The sequence below is a fragment of the Lepisma saccharinum genome, chromosome 1 (genome assembly GCF_977018435.1).
Source record: "Lepisma saccharinum chromosome 1, izLepSacc3.1, whole genome shotgun sequence".
NCBI classification, from domain to species: Eukaryota; Metazoa; Arthropoda; class Insecta; order Zygentoma; family Lepismatidae; genus Lepisma; species Lepisma saccharinum.
In genome coordinates this window covers 305927-325201 of record NC_139229.1, presented here as the reverse complement: position 1 = coordinate 325201, position 19275 = coordinate 305927, and the positions used below count along the sequence as shown (strand labels likewise).

The 19275-nt window shown below is 36.4% G+C and overlaps 1 protein-coding gene across 2 annotated transcripts in view; it reads left to right on the top strand.

Moving 5' to 3' along the window:
- The window catches only part of LOC145992031 (ras-related protein Rab-11A), a 41002-nt gene extending 29886 nt beyond the window's left edge, over positions 1–11116 (top strand). The window contains exon 6 of one of the 2 annotated variants that reach the window (XR_014442120.1): positions 8962–9098. Coding sequence is in view for 1 of the 2 variants with exons in the window: in XM_083128102.1 (XP_082984228.1) it covers positions 8962–9098 (137 nt within the window). In the remaining variant the exon portion in view is untranslated. Of the gene's footprint in view, positions 1–8961 lie in introns of both variants that reach the window. The other variant, XM_083128102.1, reaches the window with a different exon arrangement.
- The last annotated feature ends 8159 nt before the right edge of the window (positions 11117–19275 follow it).

The following is a 19275-nucleotide window of genomic DNA, read 5'->3' as shown; positions in this document are numbered from 1 at the left end:
AATATAAAACATTGTTTTCTGAATTACCAGGTCTCTGTAACAAGTATACACACACAATAGAACTGGATACTTCCACACCAATAGTTAACAAAAACTATCCAATACCATTAGCATATAGGGATGAAGTTGGCAGGCAAATAGAAGAAATGTTCAACTTAGGCATTATTGAATATTCTGAATCAGAGTACCTATGTCCTCTCCTAGTTGTAGTCAAGCCCGGAGGAGGCATTCGTCTCTGCTTAGACCAAAGAAATATCAACAAACATGTCAAGTTTGAGCAATTACATCCTATGAACATAAATGAACTCTTAATGAGTTTCCATGGATGTCAATGTTTGTCCTCCCTAGATTTGGTTAATGCTTTCTGGCAGGTCCCCTTACACCCCAAAGCAAGAAAGTATACTGCTTTCAGTTTTCAGGGAAAACTTTACCAGTTCACAAGGGTAGTGTTCGGATCAATCAATGGAACGTCTGCTTTCATTAATGCTCTGACACGAACCTTGGAAGGTACGGAATCTTTTACAGTATGTTATGTAGACGACGTAATTGTCAAAAGCACGTCTTTCGAACAACATCTTTTTCACTTAAGACTTATTTTTGACAAGTTACGAGATGCCAACATGACACTGAGACTGGACAAATGTAGGTTTTGTCAAGTCAAGGTGGAATTTTTAGGGCATTCTATCAGTGCACAGGGTTATGAGAAATCTCCCAAGTATGTTCAAGCCATAAAAGACTTACCTGTCCCTTGCAATATCAAGCAACTGCAGAAAGTCTTGGGAAGTTTCAATTGGCTATCAAAATATGTTAAAGATTATGCCATCATGGCACATCCCTTGTACCAGTTATTGAAAGAAGGCAAAAAGTGGGAATGGGATGAAAGTGCACAATGCTCCTTTGAGTTGTTGAAACAGTCCATTATTGCAGAAACAATGCTTTACCATCCAGATTTGAACAAACCATTCTTTGTTCAAACTGATGGATCAAATATAGGCATTGCAGGATATTGTTTTCAACTGGTAGACAACAACTTGCATCCGATTGGATTCGTGTCAAGGATTTTGAAGCCTTTTGAGAAATCATATACATCCACTGAAGTAGAAGTGTTAGCAATACTCTTTACACTGGACAAATTTAAATCACTATTGTTAGGTAGAAAATTTACTGTTATCACAGATCATAAATCCCTCACGTGGCTAGAATCTGCACACACTTGGAACAATAGGTTGACTAGATGGTTTATTCAAATACAACAGTACTCATTCCATGTCGAGTATTGTAGAGGTAAAGAAAACCTCTTGGCAGACCTGTTGAGCCGATCTTTTAATGACCATGATAATGAACTCATATTCATGAATAACTTTGAGTATCTTGACGAGTCATTAATATGTGATAAAAACAATTTTGTTAATGAACAAAATAGTGATCCATATTGCAGTGGTGTTACATCTGTTCTCGCTGGTTGTGAAAGTTCACAACAGAGCAAACATCGAAACTGGAAAAATATATACCTTATTCACAATGATCTACTTACCATCAAAGATTTTCACAATCCAAACCGGATAAGAATATGCGTGCCTCAATCATTAGTAAATCTTGTACTGCACAAGTATCATGATGAAGGTGGTCATTTTGGTACAGACAAGACACTCAGTAAAATTTACCAAATATTTTACTGGCCTCATATGAAAAGAGACACAAAATCTTACATCACTGATTGTGAAATTTGCATGAAAAATAAACCAGATAAACATCCTCCTAAGTATCTGGAAATCATGCACAAACCCTCAAAACCAGGTGAAATATTATTTATTGATTTACAAGGTCCATTCATACGTTCCTCCAAAGGTGAAAAATATTTACTAACAGTATTAGATTCTGCTAGCCGTTATCTTGTGGCATATCCTATTGGCAATAGTACAGCTTCCATCGTAACTAGAAAACTAACACATTCTTACTTCATCCATTTGGGAATACCAACAATCATTATATGTGACAATGGTCCACAATTTCGTGCAGAACATTTTACAAAAGGTATGCATGCTCTCAATGTAAAAATTTTTTACATACCCAGTTATCATCCAAGTGCTAACTTAGTGGAGAGATATCACCAGGAAATAAATAGATTAATGCGTATATTTTGCAATGGTAAACATAAGCAATGGTCTAGCCATGTTGCTGCCATTTTACATCTGTTAAATAATTCAATTTGTTCCAGTACAGGTTATGCTCCTATAGAACTCAGGCTAAATATTGAACCTCAAAATATCTGTAAAAAAGTACTAACGGATCGCATTCCTTATGTAGAGATGTGGAAAAATAAGCTGCTTATGGCAGAAACATGTAGTTTCAATAAGAGACAAAAACATATTATAAAACAGCATGAAAAACAAGCAACAAAAAATCCAGTAAAGCAAGGCGATCTGATCTTCATAAAACTGCATCCTCAAAGTGACACTATCACTTGCATTATAAAAAAATATTGTAATTTATACCAAGGTCCTTTTGTTTGTATGCAAATTCATGATGATAACACAGTGAAAGCCATATGCTGCAACACTGGAAAAGACATTGCAAATATTTCCGTAAAAAATATCAAAGCTTGGCATTGTTCATTGGACAAACAAAAACTTTGGATAAACAAACTTTTAAGCATGCGTAACGATTTGCAACTTCATGAGTTAGGTTTGGAGCAGTTGCATGATGCTGTCTAACGATATTTATTAAGAGCATGATAACAAATTGTAAATTATAGTGGTACCATATTTGTGATATGTGGAGTTTGTGCATACATGTTGTCTATTGCATGTTATGAATGTAGGCATGCTAATTTATGTATGCGAGATGCATATGTTATGATTTTATCTCTGCATGCAAATTGTACATGATGTGTTTTCTTTTTTTTTACTGATGCATGTAAACTGCACGTGTGTTGTTTTGTGTTTATTCTTGAAAATTGTACAAATTTGGTTCTGCGATTATGCATACAAACTGTACATATGTGTATTCTGTTTTGTGTTTATGCATGTTAAGTTATTTAATATATGAATCTGATATTTTGTCATAATCTTACATGTTATATCTTTGTTTATGTGGTGTTTGTTTTGTAACTAACTTCTTGCATGTAGACAATGTCATAATTTTAGTAATGCATGAAGTATTTGACATTTCTTCTTGATTCTCAGTAAGAAAGTCAAATTTCCCAACCCCGGGGAATTTATGACAGATCATAAGTTCTCTAGTTGAAAATGTTGTATATAAAAATAATCACGCTGTACAAATTACAACTTTGCCAGCAATGTGTAAAAAACTACAATGGCAATCACGCTGTACAAATTATAACTTTGACAGCGCTGCAAAGAAAAGTCATATTGGCAATCGCATTGTATAAAATAGAGGAATAGGAGGGTGGTGATATTCTGTGGCTTGGTTGAATGGAAGCCTGGGTTGTAAGTTTATGCGATGCATGTTAATCGGATTGTTTTCTAACAAATTTCAAGCATGTTTGCATGTAAAAATTAATAAAAATCTGAATTTACTAACACCAGACTTGTTTTTTGACATTTTTCATGAGTTAGCGTATGTGGTTTAAGCCTGAAAGGTAAAAATCCAAGTAAGGAAGTTGCTCCCCTACGATTCTCCAGTTGCCAGAAGTGCTACGAGAATAGGTAGGCGGTCATAAGTGTTTCCAGCTTGCAGAACAATATCTGTAATTTCTAGAGACGGGATGTTGAGGCACTAAAAACATATAAAATAGGCAGGCAAATAAGCACTTATAATTTTCAAAATAGGCAGTAAAATAGGCATTAAAATACAAATAGGCAATAAATAGGTAATGAAATTTAACTCAAAATAATGAAGATAGATACAAAAAGAATTAGGTGTTTAAATAATATAGAAACGTACCTGTACATTCTTTATAGTTGCTTCAAATAAACCAGGAGCTCATCATTAGAGACAGCAGTCCAATATTGTACTTAATAAATCACTGCAAACAGGAGTCAAGTCAGCACAAAATTTTCCATTGTAGCCTGTATAATGGCTACACACAATAGTCTGACAAAAGAAATTGTTGGCTACTTCAACCAGTACACAAATTATTTAACTATACACTCTATCACTGCACACAGGGTTCTTTCAGTTAAAAAATTTACACTATATATTCCACACAGCAGTTCGAACTAAGAAACTGTTTAAATGCATTTCAAGTTTGTACTGTACGGTTTGGCAGTCTCTGAATAAGGAGCACTAATTGCGGTTGCACATCACAACAAGGTATTTCTTCAGGTGATCAACCGACAAGTTATGTCTGCAATCGGACAACACATTTTTTAGAATTGAAAAAGATCTTCCAACCTCCACAGATGTTACCGGAGCATACTTAAAACACCCAAGAACATATGGATCTAACTCAGTTTGTATATTTTCACCTTTCAGAACTTGTTGAATTGCCCTTAATTTGTCCAAGTCCTTATTAGCTGCAATAACTCGCTAACTGTTATTTTTAAATTTCTTGGAAGCATCGGAAACTAATCCTGGGAACAGGAAATTGTATGCACATAGTTCAGTCATGTCCCAATTTTAAAGAAAATGCCTAAAATAGGCAATATCTGGCATTTATGAAATAATATAGGCAATATTCTATGAAATTAAAATTAAATTGCCTTTAAATGAAGCTAATCCCTCCCCCTGGCCTTTGCAACATTCGTTTTCATCATATCTCTAACAGGAAAGAAAAGGCATTTTGCCTAACTTCCGGTCTCTAGTAATTTCACTTCTAGCGTGGGCCCGGCAAAGTCTGGATGGACCAAATTCGAGGAAAGCAGGATGGAAAACCACTCTTTGAGGATATGCAAGGCCCGTGGCGTAAGTTTGAAAAAAGGATAATGGCTTCTGCATGGTTGAAAATCATGCCTTTGTCCCCACATACCCCCTGGATCCTTCATTGTCATGTGTTGCTTTTTATTCATTACATATAAAATTTTCATAAAAATTGCAGTGGTTTAGGAGTTGTAGCCTTTTTTATTAATCCATGCCATAAAATTATCGGGGTATCAAAGTACTTTTTCAATCTCTGTTTGTTAATAATAGTAACAATGGAGATAAAGTTACAAAAAATGAGTATGGTATTTACTAGTAATATTGTTGTGAGCGGAGCATGGCCTTTAAAAAAAAAATTACCAGTGTCTCATGAAGGTTGAGAATCATTGCTCTGTGTCAACCTGTGGACTTGTTTGTTTTTGTTTGTTGTACAAATGATGGGATTTAAATGTAATTGCAGTCTTTTTTAAGTTCAGCATATTGCCTAGATGAAAATATTTAATTGCAGTACTTGGTTATATGTGCTCATATATATTTTCTGTTGTAATTGGAATTATTTGTTTCCTGTAAAAGAATCTGGATGAATTGGACTTTTCATGTTCATGGAAATTTGGTGTATTTTGTTTCGTTAGGTCTTTTTGTGAAAACTTGGACTTTGCAGCAGTAAAATAGGGCGTTGCATTCATTAAATACAGGGATCAGAACGCTACATTTTAAAAGTAGCTTCGCTACAGCTACAGCTGTTCTTCCAAAATGTAGCTTCGCTACAGCTACAGCTACATTTACCAAAATGTAGCTCGCTACGCTACTCCTGTTCGCTACTCGCTACTTTTTGCGCTACTTCTGTATAAAAAAACTTAAAAATAACCATGTGGGTATTAAAAAAATCCCCTACTACTGGTAAATAGATTCTGTTATTTATTATCATGATTCCCGTCATTCGATAATTTTGATAGCTGTGTTACTTCAGTTACTTATTTTTACTATAGTTTTTGAGAATAACATACCTATGCAAGTGGCATTTCAATTCAAATTTGATATATGAATATTGCAATTAGGGTGTTACCCAAATTAATGATTACAAGTATACACAAATGAAATTTGGTAGGATTACGTATTTATGTTCACATCAACATATTTTTCTTGAGGATAAATATTTCATTTTTTAATAGATTGATATGATGGCAGCATTTTGAATGAACCTTTGTTTACAAAAAGGGCTCCAGGTTTGATACCCAGCGGAGGCACATAGTGGCTCAGATCCAGTCTCGATCAGCTTATCTATGCATAAAATGGACTCAAAACAAAAACTAGGAAAGATGCCAAGTTGGGAGGATTTGATCCTCCTGCTCCTCCATTCCCCACACTGCTCATCATTCATCATTCTTCCTGGTTCTCACAATTAGCCGAAAGTAGCAGAAAGCGACTAGTATAGATAAGAGAATAATTAAATAAACCATTCATCCTCATTGTCATGATTGAGAAGAGTTGAAGAATAGATGAAGAGGTAAACAGAAGAGGACAAATGGGTGGTGGACTATATCAAAGCGTTCGAAGATTAATATTGAACAGGGATGTACTACTTATGAAATGCAAAAAGGTAACATATAACACATACTATGTGCCAATAATTACGTGACATAGAGAGACAAGAAAAAGATGCAGGCAGTGGAGATTAAATTTTTAAGGAGTCTATGGGAGAAGACTAGAAGGGATAGAATAAGGAATGAGGAGATCCGACAGACAGTGGGTGTGGTGAAGCTTCAGGACAGGATAGATCAGGCACAGATGAGATGGTTCGGGCACATGAAGAGGATGGATGCAGAAAGACTACCAGTAAGAGATTATAATGCACAAGGAGTGGGAATAAGGCCAAGTGGGAGACCAAGATGTCGGTGGAAAGAGCAGATAGTGGAGAGTGTTAGAAGAGGACAAGATTGTAACACAGTGAAAAGAGAGGAGTGGTGGAAGATCAGGAAATAATGGAGAGGCTTCACTTCTATGCCGACCGAGTCAGAGGCAGGAAACGGCGAAGGATAATGATGATGATGATGTCATGATTAGCAAAAGTTACTGAAAAGTGACGCAAAAGTAGGAAAAATACATATATTTGAAATCTATGTATATGATCTAAAGAAAATTGTCGTTTCTGCAGGAAAGTTAATAACTCGTATGTACTTTTTACAATATGATACAATATATTGAGGAATGTGTCATGTAAACCCGAGTGTTCTAAACGTATTGTAATTTTAAAATTTGTGAACAAATATTTTTGCGAAAATAATTGTATTTCCAGAAACTCTATCATTCTTGTAAAAATAATTTCTTGCTGGTGAGATCCTATATACTGACAATGATCAATGCTGTTAACGTACAGAACCATTTATTGCTGGCACTATTCCTTTGTCAGTGCAGTGGAAAATCCATCGCTCGTTTTTGCACGGCAAGTTGTGTTTTATACAGCAATTAATGACATTTTGGTGCCTCTTACACCATGGATATCCACAGGCTTTGTTCCGGGGGATTCAAACGAGGCACTTTATTCCAGCGGTGCAGCAAACGAGGCATGTTTCTCCCCAAAATAGCGATGCAGCTCAAAAAAACGTAGCTGTTAGCTGGAATATATTCATATATGTCAGTTAGTTAGATATCCAGATACTAATTAAATAACATGCAGATATCTATAATCCACAATCTAGATAATCTGTATTTCCATGTAACAGACTTTGTCTTTATGAACCTCCAGCAAAATTAAAGGTTATTGTTAATTTTTTCCTGACGCTGTTGCCACATTCAAAATTCACCTCAAAATGCTGAGAGAAAATGTAGCTGTAGCGAAAATTTCGCTACAACTACAGGAATTTTGTAGCTTCGCTACCGCTACAACTACAATTCTCAAAATGTAGCGTCGCTACAGCTACAGCTACAAATTTTGTAGGTAGCTACTGTAGCAACGCTACAAGTAGCGCGCTACTTCTGACCACTGATTAAATAGTAAAAAGTGTTTGCTGTTAAATTTTTCTTCATACAGAAGTCTCAACAACCTATAACTCAGGTTCCACAGTATGTTGCAGGAATAGGTTAATTACATTTTATTTTAAAGAATAGCTTCTGTTTGAAGTAATATATCTGTTTCTTGTAGCAAGCTTTGACATTCAATATTGTTTTGTTAATGAAAACCTACTGTTTTTTTCTAATATAATTATTTAGTGCTAGTAGCATTTCTTTTAGTCATATCTTTGCCTACAAAGTATTCTAATTTGATGAAAGCTCATTTAGGATTTCAGACTTACAGAAACTACTTTGATAGATAGGGTTGGTTGTACTTTGTGGCACTACAACCCATTTTCTGGCTCCATGACCATTGACTACAGTCGGGAGTAAATTGCTATTGATAGGGGCTTAGTAAACATTCTGAAATTCCTACAACCCCTCGGAGACTACTCCACAGCGACAGCAAAGCTGGCTCTGTAGCTAAGTTGGTAGAGCAATCGTACCAGATCCACGGCTTCGAATCCTGGTCAAGCCTGCACTTTTTCACTAATATTTCTACATGGTACATCTGTGTGTGCCAAATTGAAAGGTATCCATCCTACACCCTATCCTGAAAAACCTTGCATTGTGTATTGCCTGACTGGTCAAAGAATTTTAGGGGATAATTTTCTCTTGACTATAAATCATACGTAGGTCATGAATATGTGAATACATTTCATCTAACAGCTTGTTAAATGGAGAAATTACTTCTACTTTTTCATTTCTTCAGGTGTTTCTTTGAATTAACGCGTTCCCTGCCAGCCTCCTGCGCCAAAGAGGTTACTTGACTTCATTTCACAAATTCGCAAATTTAAGTTTTTTCCTGTACAATTTTAAGTGTACTAGACTCCCTACACCTTGTCGGTTATCCGTTATGCACATCATTCTTATACTTGTGACCAGAGCAGCACTCTAGGCAAACGATGTGCAAGCCACATGTTTCGGTCATGATGACCAGCATGACTTGATTGGTGTGCACCAGTTTTGGTCATTATAACAGACGTTGCAGAGAACGTGTTAAATGACATGTTGAGAAGCTGTATATATGTGCATTGTGTATTCCAACTGCATTAAACTTCACAATCTTAATTGTTTTTGTTTTTGCAGAAATCTACCGTATTGTGTCTCAAAAGCAGATACCGGACAGTCCTGATGAAGACACACCTTCTGGCAATATGAAGCCTATCCATGTGGAGCCAACTGATGAAAGTAATTCATCTAAAAAGACATGCTGTCAACCTTAAAGTGAAGGGAAAAAATGGAACTGAGGACCGATGATCTAATAATATTTTTTTCTTGTGAAATGGTGGCTGAAACTCACTGATGAAGTGACGTATTTAAGCAGCAGCAACTTCTTCATATATCACGATACGTCAGTGAATAAGCAGAAGTTTGTCACTGGATTTATTGAAAAAAAAAAATCAATAACCATTCTTGTGAATGCCCCTAAATATACACCATTGCGTCACTTAAAAAAGTAAGTGTTTTATGTAAACACATTCTTTGCATTCCTGTTGCAATGGGAGTATATTTTATGAAATACTGTCTTCATTAAGAAGCCTATTGGTTATATTAAGTTATTTATGCACCACTAAAATGTATTTGGAAATTTTTTTGGTATAGTTTTCTTTCCAAACTTCAAGAAATTGGTTTCAGTTTAGATTCTGATTAATTCAATAACTACTTACAGATGCAGTGTTAGACAAGAAGAATGAAGAATGCTATAATAGTTGAATAGCCTGGCAAGTCTTTTACTTTGTCAAATCGCAGTTACCGAAGTTCTTTTGAGTGAACTGCATAATAATGCTATTATATTTTTCCATTAAGGTTTTTTTTTTGTGTTGCAAATGCACATACGCAATTTCGTAGTTGAATTTTTTTATGAATCTGGTGCTATCCTTAGACATTTGTGGGGATAATGTTGCCTGAAGTGTACATTGTTGCGAAGCAGTAGTTATCTTGTAGCTATTGAGTCATACATTTCTAGAGCTGATGTTTTAAAAATGATAAAGAAAATGTTGTAGCTGGACACACACTTAAAAAATATTATATATGAGCTTTCTTTATTCCCACTTCCGTGTGATGTGAATTTCAGCCATTTGTTTTTCATAATGTTTGAAATGTTAATGCAGAGAAATAAATCAGTATGTTGTAATTACAGTTTATGGCCAAAATAAAATTCATTACTTCAATTTAAATCTATTTTCTCATTAATAACAAGAGTACAGGTTAGATGGCAAAATGAGCTCATAGATGACCATATTTATTTGGGTTTATGGCAAGGCATAGATGTATGTTTAGCACTGGTGGTATGTTGTTCAATTGCATTTTCTTTACAGAGTTACAAAAATAACAATTCAACTGTAAGTGAAACTCGGCATTTTTGAGACATGTGTACTTGTTTAATTCACATATAAGTAGAAACAAAATGTTCGCAGAGGCAGTTCTTGTGTCCAACATTGCAGTAATATTTGACTGTGTTAAATTTCAGCAGTTCCATTTGTAATTCTGTATACATATCGAGCGTAACTGACGTCAGATTGTTTTCAGTTGTTTGATTTGAGAATTACAATTGCCGATCAGTTTGTAATATGTGGTCTGACCCATTATAAATATGGATGTACATATACAATATTTACTATGCTTTAGCAGCCTAAAAGAAAGTTTAAAAATGTTGCTACAGGGTGTTTGTAAACTCTAAATTGTATTCCCAGTGAATGCTGGGTAATGAAATAAGTGCCATTAGCTCTAACAGTTTAAAACATAATAAATTGAAACATGATGTGAATGTACAGTACCAGCCCATGACATGCAATAATATAATCCTATTAGAACCTGTATGAATGGGTTGTAGTAGCAACTGCCTTCATTGTAAGCTTGTAAAGTGAGCCAGTACTTTGCACGAATCTTAAACAAGGAATAAATATATATAATTGAAATTGTATTTCAAGTGGTGATAATTTTTATAGCACTGTAAATTTTGTTCCCTATTGCTCCTATTTTTTCCTGGATTTTGCCTTGCTGTAAAATTGGTTAATATTTTTCAAAGAAGCTCAGTACTGATTTTTGATTTGTATGTGAATGTTGAATGTTCTGATACAAACAGTAGGTTTAATCAAAACATTCAAGAAGCTACCATTATCTAACATGCAATTATTGTAATTTTATTATCTTATTGGATTCAATATTATGTTATATTAAGGGCCTTTTGTTATTTATAATATTTGTAGCTATAAAATCGTTATTGTTCTCAGTAACTTCATTGTTGTTTTATTAAATGTTTTTAGTATTTATGTAATACTTCTGAATTCTTGTAATGATTGACAATGGAGATGGGAGATTGGATTTGGGAAAATGTATTATTACACTTCTGAGGGAGGAGGGGAGAACAGTCACCCAAATCTTGTTGAATGCATCCAGCAGGGCTTCACAGGAATTCCTGGGAAAGAGTGAATAATTTGTGGTCTCTTAAATGGAATGCCCTCCACTTACCAAATGCCTGTTTTATTTACAGAACGTTATTATGCATAGAGATTCCACGTTTAACCTTTAGTGAACGGAGCCTTGTACGAGAGAATTCAATGAGCTGCTGTAGCTCAGTCATTAGGGTATCTGACTGCCATGTGAGAGAACTGGGTTCGATCCCCAGCAGGGAAGAACTGGGATTTTTCCCACTTGTTCAAGCAGCTCCGGCGCCCACCCAGCATCGTATAAAGTGAGTACCAGGAGGAAACTGGGAGTAAAGGTGACCAGGCACATGGTGCTGTTCACATCACCCCCATCGTTGACCATGATCAATTAAGTGTGCGGCCCTTATTCCACACCCCCTGTACACCTTCATGATGTGGTGCAATGCACTGGGGAGCACTTTACTTACTTTTATGAGGTTATTCTTCACATTGAAGCTGATGCCATTTCAAGAGCTTTTTTTTCAAACTTGCTGTGAAAAAAAATCTTAGCTCAAGAACTAATTGTCAGAGATTAAATCAGTTTTGTTTTCTTCCTTAATGATAGGGTTTTTAGCAGAACTAACATGTACGGAAGTTACGGCATTTGGAAATTTTGTGTAATTACAGAAAATTTCAAACTTTGGACCTTTGCCCCCACTTCCTCCCTGCACACTTAATTGTCATATATTGCTTGAGTTGTTGCTTTTTATTCATTCTTACATGTACATCGTATTTTTTAAAAGAAGATAGTGGTTGAGTAGTTATACTTCCCACATTATACATTTAATCTTGATGGTCCCAACATAAAATATTTGAAAGATTTGCTCAATTTTACATTTTCCCACCTTTTAAGTTTTTTCAGCTTCATGCCCTGAAAAAACTTAAATCGAGGTTCAACTGTAAATGCACACCTAGAAACGAGTATTAATATACATTTGTTTTTGGTCACAGGCTATACTGTGCATGTGTGAAAGTATGTTGGGGAAAAAATAATTTCTTGTATTTGCAAATTTGCTATGGTCAAATGTCACCTATTTTATTAGAACACCCTGGTGATACAAATGAGCAAAAATTTCATTTGAAAGATTTTACCTCATGAAAAGTTAGTTGTTTCTCGTGTGAGAAGAGGAAATACATCTATAGAATTGGGAATATTTTAGTCAACACAGCACAGTGGGCCAGAATTCTAAAAATGGGGACAAAATCTGATTAGGTAAATAGATACTTTACACTGTCATCAGTATTTCTAATAGAATATAATACATAAAAAATCATAAAATGATAGAAATTCTGTGCCTATTCACATGATAGTGCAAGATAATAAAGTAACACCAAATGTACAAAGAATGTCCTGTGCTCATGTAACACTGAGAAGAACTGCTGTTTGCAGTATTACAAAAGTTCAGTTAAATCTCGTGCTAGTTGAAATTCACACACTACCAAATTGAACTGTGGTGGTCCGGTCAGCAGAGCCTCTTGACTGCCAAAAGAGTACTCTGGGTCAATTCTTGGGGTAATTGATCTACTGTCGGATTTTTCCAGACCTCTTTCATGTGTAAAGGTGCAGCGTGTAATAATTGGGTACCTGGAGGCAACCCTGGGAGCAGGGGAGGGGGTGGTGCCAACTGCAGTAATTCCACAAATGGCAAAGTTCGTGAATGTGTGGAGTCTAAGGCACTGTGAATTTACCATCTTTACACCATGAAATAAATTTTTGGGTGAACTTTTTTCACAAACTGACTTAGATAAAAACATAAATCTTCACTGTTATTAGTGGATAGGTAAATTGTTAGGTTTCATTTGACACTCCAGTGATGCCAAACAAGAGTGTGACGTCTTCTGATATATTCTTAGCAGGCAAAGACTGAAGGATTGATAGTGGATCAGTTGAGATAAGCAGGTGATGCATAAGATCTTCATTGAAGAAATTCGGGAGCTATCACGGGAAAATCACTCTGTTAATGTTCTTGAGTCTTGCTGCTCGAGCAGCCGATTGAAAGAACAGCTGCTGCTGTGGCATCTGAAGCATACACCAAGATATTGTATACGAACAGAAATATTCTACTACAGTTTCCAGCGCATATTCACAAAAACTGAGGAAGGTAATATGGTGACTTGACGATAAGAGTTTAGAAAGTAGATTGCATCCTTTGATTAAGACCTCGTTGACACCTATGATTTCAGCTGACTTTTTAGGATCCTAAGAAAATCCGGTTGCCATCTAGCCATCATTGGTGGTGCCACTGCCATCTTGTTTAGGCTTGTCAATGACTATGTCCATGGAGCATTTGAATATATCCTACACGTTCGTTATTCGGGCTTTCATTTTTGCTATTCTCCACAAGCGCTCCTTTAGAATTCGATTCGATACGACATGTTAAGGAAGAACTCAAAGAATCGAATGCATACACTTGGGATTGACAGTCGGAATTGAGTATTTGCTGATATTCGAATGGCCTTGTCAACACCTTGGGGAAACACCACAAATGTAACACCTGAGTCGAGGATGTACCGCTTACTTTGTTGCAAACAAATGTGTGAAATGCTGTCTGATCTTCCTGAATTCAATCTGAGGTGTATGTAGAACTGAGATGCTGTATCTGGTCACCAATGTATTCCTATTCTGCTCCGTTTACATTAAATATTACATTTCAATGCAGGCATGTTTGTCATTGTGAAGTCGTATGCAACTGACATTCTCTTTACATTTCGTAACAGCATATAGATAAGAGTTGGCAGCCAGTTTTCTCTTGGTTGCATTGGAAAGACCCATTGCATCATTCCCACCTCGTCCCATAAATTTTGAAAGAAATTGAAGAAAAACACACCATTGCAACTCTTCTGAAAACAGCAGCGTATGAACCTGCTTGTATAACAATGCCCACAATTCAGTTTTCATGCTCCACCCACGGAAAGTACATACCTTGATATGAAGAATATGTGCAACAGAAGCCAGCACATAATGTGATAATTCAACACCAGTCTCGGTAGACGAAACTGTGTGGGAGACTACTGCGAAATGGCCTTTTGAAAAGTGTGTGGGTTTCGCCCACCTTAAATCCTCATTTACGTTCACACACGAGTGATACTATTTGCATTTTGAGGCAGCCCCAACATTGCTCTACCGGGAACTAATCGGTTAAACGCTCTGCTTTCAAGTAGGAAATTCTGTCCTCATTTTCAGAATTTTTGTCCCACTGTGCAAAGGTAAGAATTTGCTAATACAGCAACTTGTTTTCAGCAGACATAAATTCTTTGAGCTGGGTGCTTACTGATAGGATAATAGGGATTTGTTGTTACAAAGAATGCTCCAAGAAACGACACATGGAATTGAAAATTGTGTAAAATAGGTGGCACCAAAGACATAATATGAAGCAAACTTTCCATTGCTATTTTTATTGACCTTTTCCTGTGCTCTGCGAACTGACTGACGGGCTTCCCTCGAAGGCCTGCCTGATCACTTCTGTTTCATCAGATGTGCGTTTTCTGAAAGAACCTGGATGTCGGTTAAAACTCTCGGTGGTTAGGAACTTGTCATACCAAGGCTTAACCCGGGAGAATGCATGTGGTGACATCTTACGTGAGGAGGCACATGTGGTCAAAATGACTGCAATCGAATATTTAGGTCTTGGGCTTTTCATCATATTCGTAATTAGTTGGTTTTTTTTTGTATTTTTGGTTTCCTTGTATTTTACATTCATTTAAATTTTTTAATACAATATATAAAGCTGGTATGAATTTTCACAATATAAAAAAAATGTTTTGTTCTTTCTATAAGAATATAATTGAAGAGAACACAATTTTACCAAAATTTAATAGGTAACATTTTTTGTTTATATTCATTTTTTATTGTAAGAACACAATATACCGTATTTACTCACGTATCGTGTGCACTTCTTTCCAAAATTTTTGCCCCCAAAAAGTGTGGTGCGTATTATGCATGGACCGCAGTGGCTCAGTCGGTAACGTGTCTGACTACCATGCTGAAGGTCCCGGGTTCGATCCCTGGCCGGTTCAAATCCGGGAACTTTTCTAACGATGGAAGTGGCCCCGTCGTCGAATAACATGGGTATCTGGGGGAAACCCTGGGGGGTAAAGGCGGTCAGGGGCATGATGCTGATCACATCACCCCCACTCACGACCGGATCAAGGAAGTGTGGGGCGTTACCCCCACACCCCCTATACGCCTTCATGGCATGGTGCTAAGCACAGGGGAGCACTTACCTTTTTCTTTTTTTATATATTTTTTAATGTTTACAGAACCCTATCATGTTATATATCGTAAAGCTTGAATCCGGCAGTTTCGGAATATGGCAACAGTATTCCATTCAAAGTGGCGACAATTATTTGCAATGTGGTTGAAGTAAGCTCATTACAAGGTGAAGGAATGTTATGATTTTTATGTTACTTTGTATGTAAAAAAGATAAGAAAAAAAAATATAATTAAAATGTATTACTGGCCAAATAATATGACATATATGGAGTGTGGAAATACCTTAATGGAGGAAATCTTGTGCTGCTAGCTCGAGGGTCCTGAGGTGCCTCCTAAAAATGTTTCGTTAGTCATAGAAAAAGTATATATTTTGAAGTTTTTCTGGAAAAAGTAAAGAGGAAATGAGCAAAACCACTTATAAAAGTTTAAAGGCCATGTGCCAGAAGTTATCACTTTGTAATGTAATGTTCTCCGCTTGGTCCACATAGGAACAGATGATGGCTCATTGAATTGGAATGATGTCCTTCACTGTTGATCGGCATAGCAATAGCTTTACGTCCTATATCAAAAAACAGGGTTTGCATTATACACGCACACGCGTAAGTACGGTAATTATGAAAAGAGATAATTTTATATACCTTTGATACAAAGGTTTTAGAAAGAAGACAATTTTTTATGATATTAAATGGTATTCACATTTGTATGTTTTCTATGTTTACTACTACTTTTTTTTTATTTATTTCAAATCTTTGCTCCACATCCTCTTCCATTTGCAAATTCCATACATTAAATAACTCTGTGCTCGCCGCAGATGCAGAGTAAAGAGGATGTACGTATGTTCCTTCTTATTTTGATTCACATTCTTAATCGCCAAAAAGGTGTCGCCTTACTCATTCAAATTGCCTTCCAAGCTCTTTATCACTTTTCTCCTCCTCCTCGACTCTTTCAAGAAGTCTATCAATTCGATAATCTCCTTCCGAATTAATAATGAAAATGCAAACTTGAAGCTTTCCTGGCGACGAATGATCTTCAACCCTGAAGCTGAGAGTGACGTTAGCTCTGGAAAGGCTGGAATATTTTCCACAACTCACCTGGTCGATATCCCAAGAGAATCTCTGAGGGTTTGTGAGGAAATAAAAGAGTATCTCCAGATCCTTATTTCTATTACATCTGCGGACATGTTTTCAACAACAGGGAATCTGCTGACCTCAGTGCCTGTCTCAAGAGGTCTGTTTAGAAAACCCCTTTTTTGAAAGTCTGGAACAGGCATGTATCCAAGGTTGGGGGGCTTCATGGCTGTATTTAGAGGGGGGTTTGGGGTTCAACACCCCCCCCCCAAACTTCTGGACTTGTTGGATTAATGGAAGTTCAGAAACCAAAATTTGTAACACCTTTTCAAAAATTTATTTCCAGTTTTACAAAAATATAACACTGAGACAATCCTGAAATGATAGAGCTAGAATTTTCCCACATTTTGAACTCTGAAATTTGACCAAAATGGGTTTAATTCTCAGAATCGCGGTCCACTAGCGATTCCTTCATTTTCACTTCTGCTGTCCTATTTCCAGTGTTGTTCCTGGATCAGACTGAAGATTCACTTGTGATTTTCCCAAAATTCCCATTCCAACTTTCAATTCCCTGTTTGTTCGATAAGGGTTGAAATCCCCGTTTATAAGAGTTCAAACCTAGGATATCCAGCTTTGTAGCATGTTACCACACATTCACTATCCTTCACCCAGCGGTCGATATGGTACATATTTAACCCATATGCGGTCACATATACTTGTATAGGTCATAGTGGTTGTATATAATGCTGTTTGGTAAGTATAGGAACAATATGAGCGTCGGAAAGTGGGATTGAATTGGTCCATAGAACCCCCCCCCCCTGCTCTCCCCTGAATTGACGTAGTTTATTGCAAGTTACAAAATAGCTGAACGTTTGTTAGTTTTATTGTTAACTGAAATAAAGTCCAGCAAGTTTGTATTCAAACAGAATAACCAAAGAGAAACTGCATTAAATTGAAAAATTGAGGTTTTACCATTTAATCCAAAGAATTAGTGGTTCTACAGTTTTCAAAATTCTAAAAATGAAGTTTTATGTGAATGGTCAAACATTACTGTGACTAAAATTTCTCTCTTCCCTTTTATGTTTTTCTTGAGGTATCTAATAAAATTTAATAACAAAATATAATAACTGTGCATTTCAGTACAGACCTTCCCGATGGCGCGGTGGTAGCATCGTGACCTTGTAATCAAGGGGTCCCGGGTTCGATACCCGCTGGAAAAACATAGTGGTTTGGATCCCATTTTAAACTGTAGGTTCAGTCCCGATTAGCCTTACTGTACATAAAGTGAGCTCAAACACCAAATAAATAAATCAATCATTTCAGTACACACTGCCTGAAACAAAAAAAAACATTAAAATAAAAACAGTTGTGCTGCATATTCAAAATTCTGATGGATAGAGTAGAAAAGTCTCCTCAAGGATATACCCACATTTCACAGAGTTGCAAGGTGTAGAGTAGAGGCGGCGAATGTGGAATGGTCGGCAAAAGTGGAATACCATGATATTTACAACTACATATGTCTACCATCTATCGGGGTAGTTTAGAACCATCAGACGGTATGTACAGATGGCAGCACTGAAGCAACCCCCGCCATCCACTGTGAATGTTTGCTGACAGAGTACATAAAGCTGTTTTGGAGGGAGCGGACTTTTTTTTCGTTACCGTCGTTTTGTACACACAAAGCAAACACAAGGTAAGATTTCTGCAAGTGTTCTATGTGACATTGTTCACCAATGTCGTAGCTAAATAAGCATTGTCAATTAGGTGTCCTGGAAGTTTCCGTTATTATCTAATTTAAGATTAAAAAAGAAAAGTAGTTAGCGGGTAATGTGGAATACGTGAGGGTGGTTAATGTGGAATACTATTCCACATTACCCTCTTTCAGGTCTTGATACAATTTGTTCAAATCACATTTTTATAGTTTTATGACTTCCTGCATGCAGTTATAACGTACAGCTAAATGTCAGAGAATGTTTATCATGTTGTGGGGGGTTCAAGACACCCTCAAAATTTCTGCAACTTGTTAATGAGAACATTTTTGGCAAATATTCCCTCGACCTTGATCTTATTATGCGGCAGCCATTCCTTCTTCAGCCCTTATTACTGTTCTTGTTACGAAATTAGATCTTCCTAAACCCTTGCAGAAAAAAAATTGAAATTGTGCCCATGTTAAGATAGAAGAATTACTGTAAATGTATTATGACAAAAAATCCTATATTTAATCTGCATATTTAATGCTCCAAATGGTCTCTTTATATTTTGCAGATTCACAGATCCTCCCAGAATGCCGAAAGGAGGAGTACAGCAGAAGAAGTGGGACCCAGAGAAAATGACGCAGGCAGTGACAGCAGTCAGGCAAAAAGAAATGGGATTTCTGCGTGCCAGTAAAACATATGATGTTCCACGGACCACATTGTTTCGATTAGTTAGAGAACATTCTGACAAATCTGCAGATGACGCTGCAAGAATACGTGTAGGTCGAAAGCCAATCTTCTCTCCAGCAACGGAAAATGATCTTGTCAGTTATGTCTTAGAAATGGAATCTCGTTACTATGGACTCACAAAACGTGACATTTGTTCAGTTGCTTATCAATTAGCTGTTCGAAATAATGTGAAGCACCCATTCTCTGTGGTAAGAGAATGTGCTGGTAAAGACTGGTTTACATTATTTATGCAAAGACATAAAGATGTA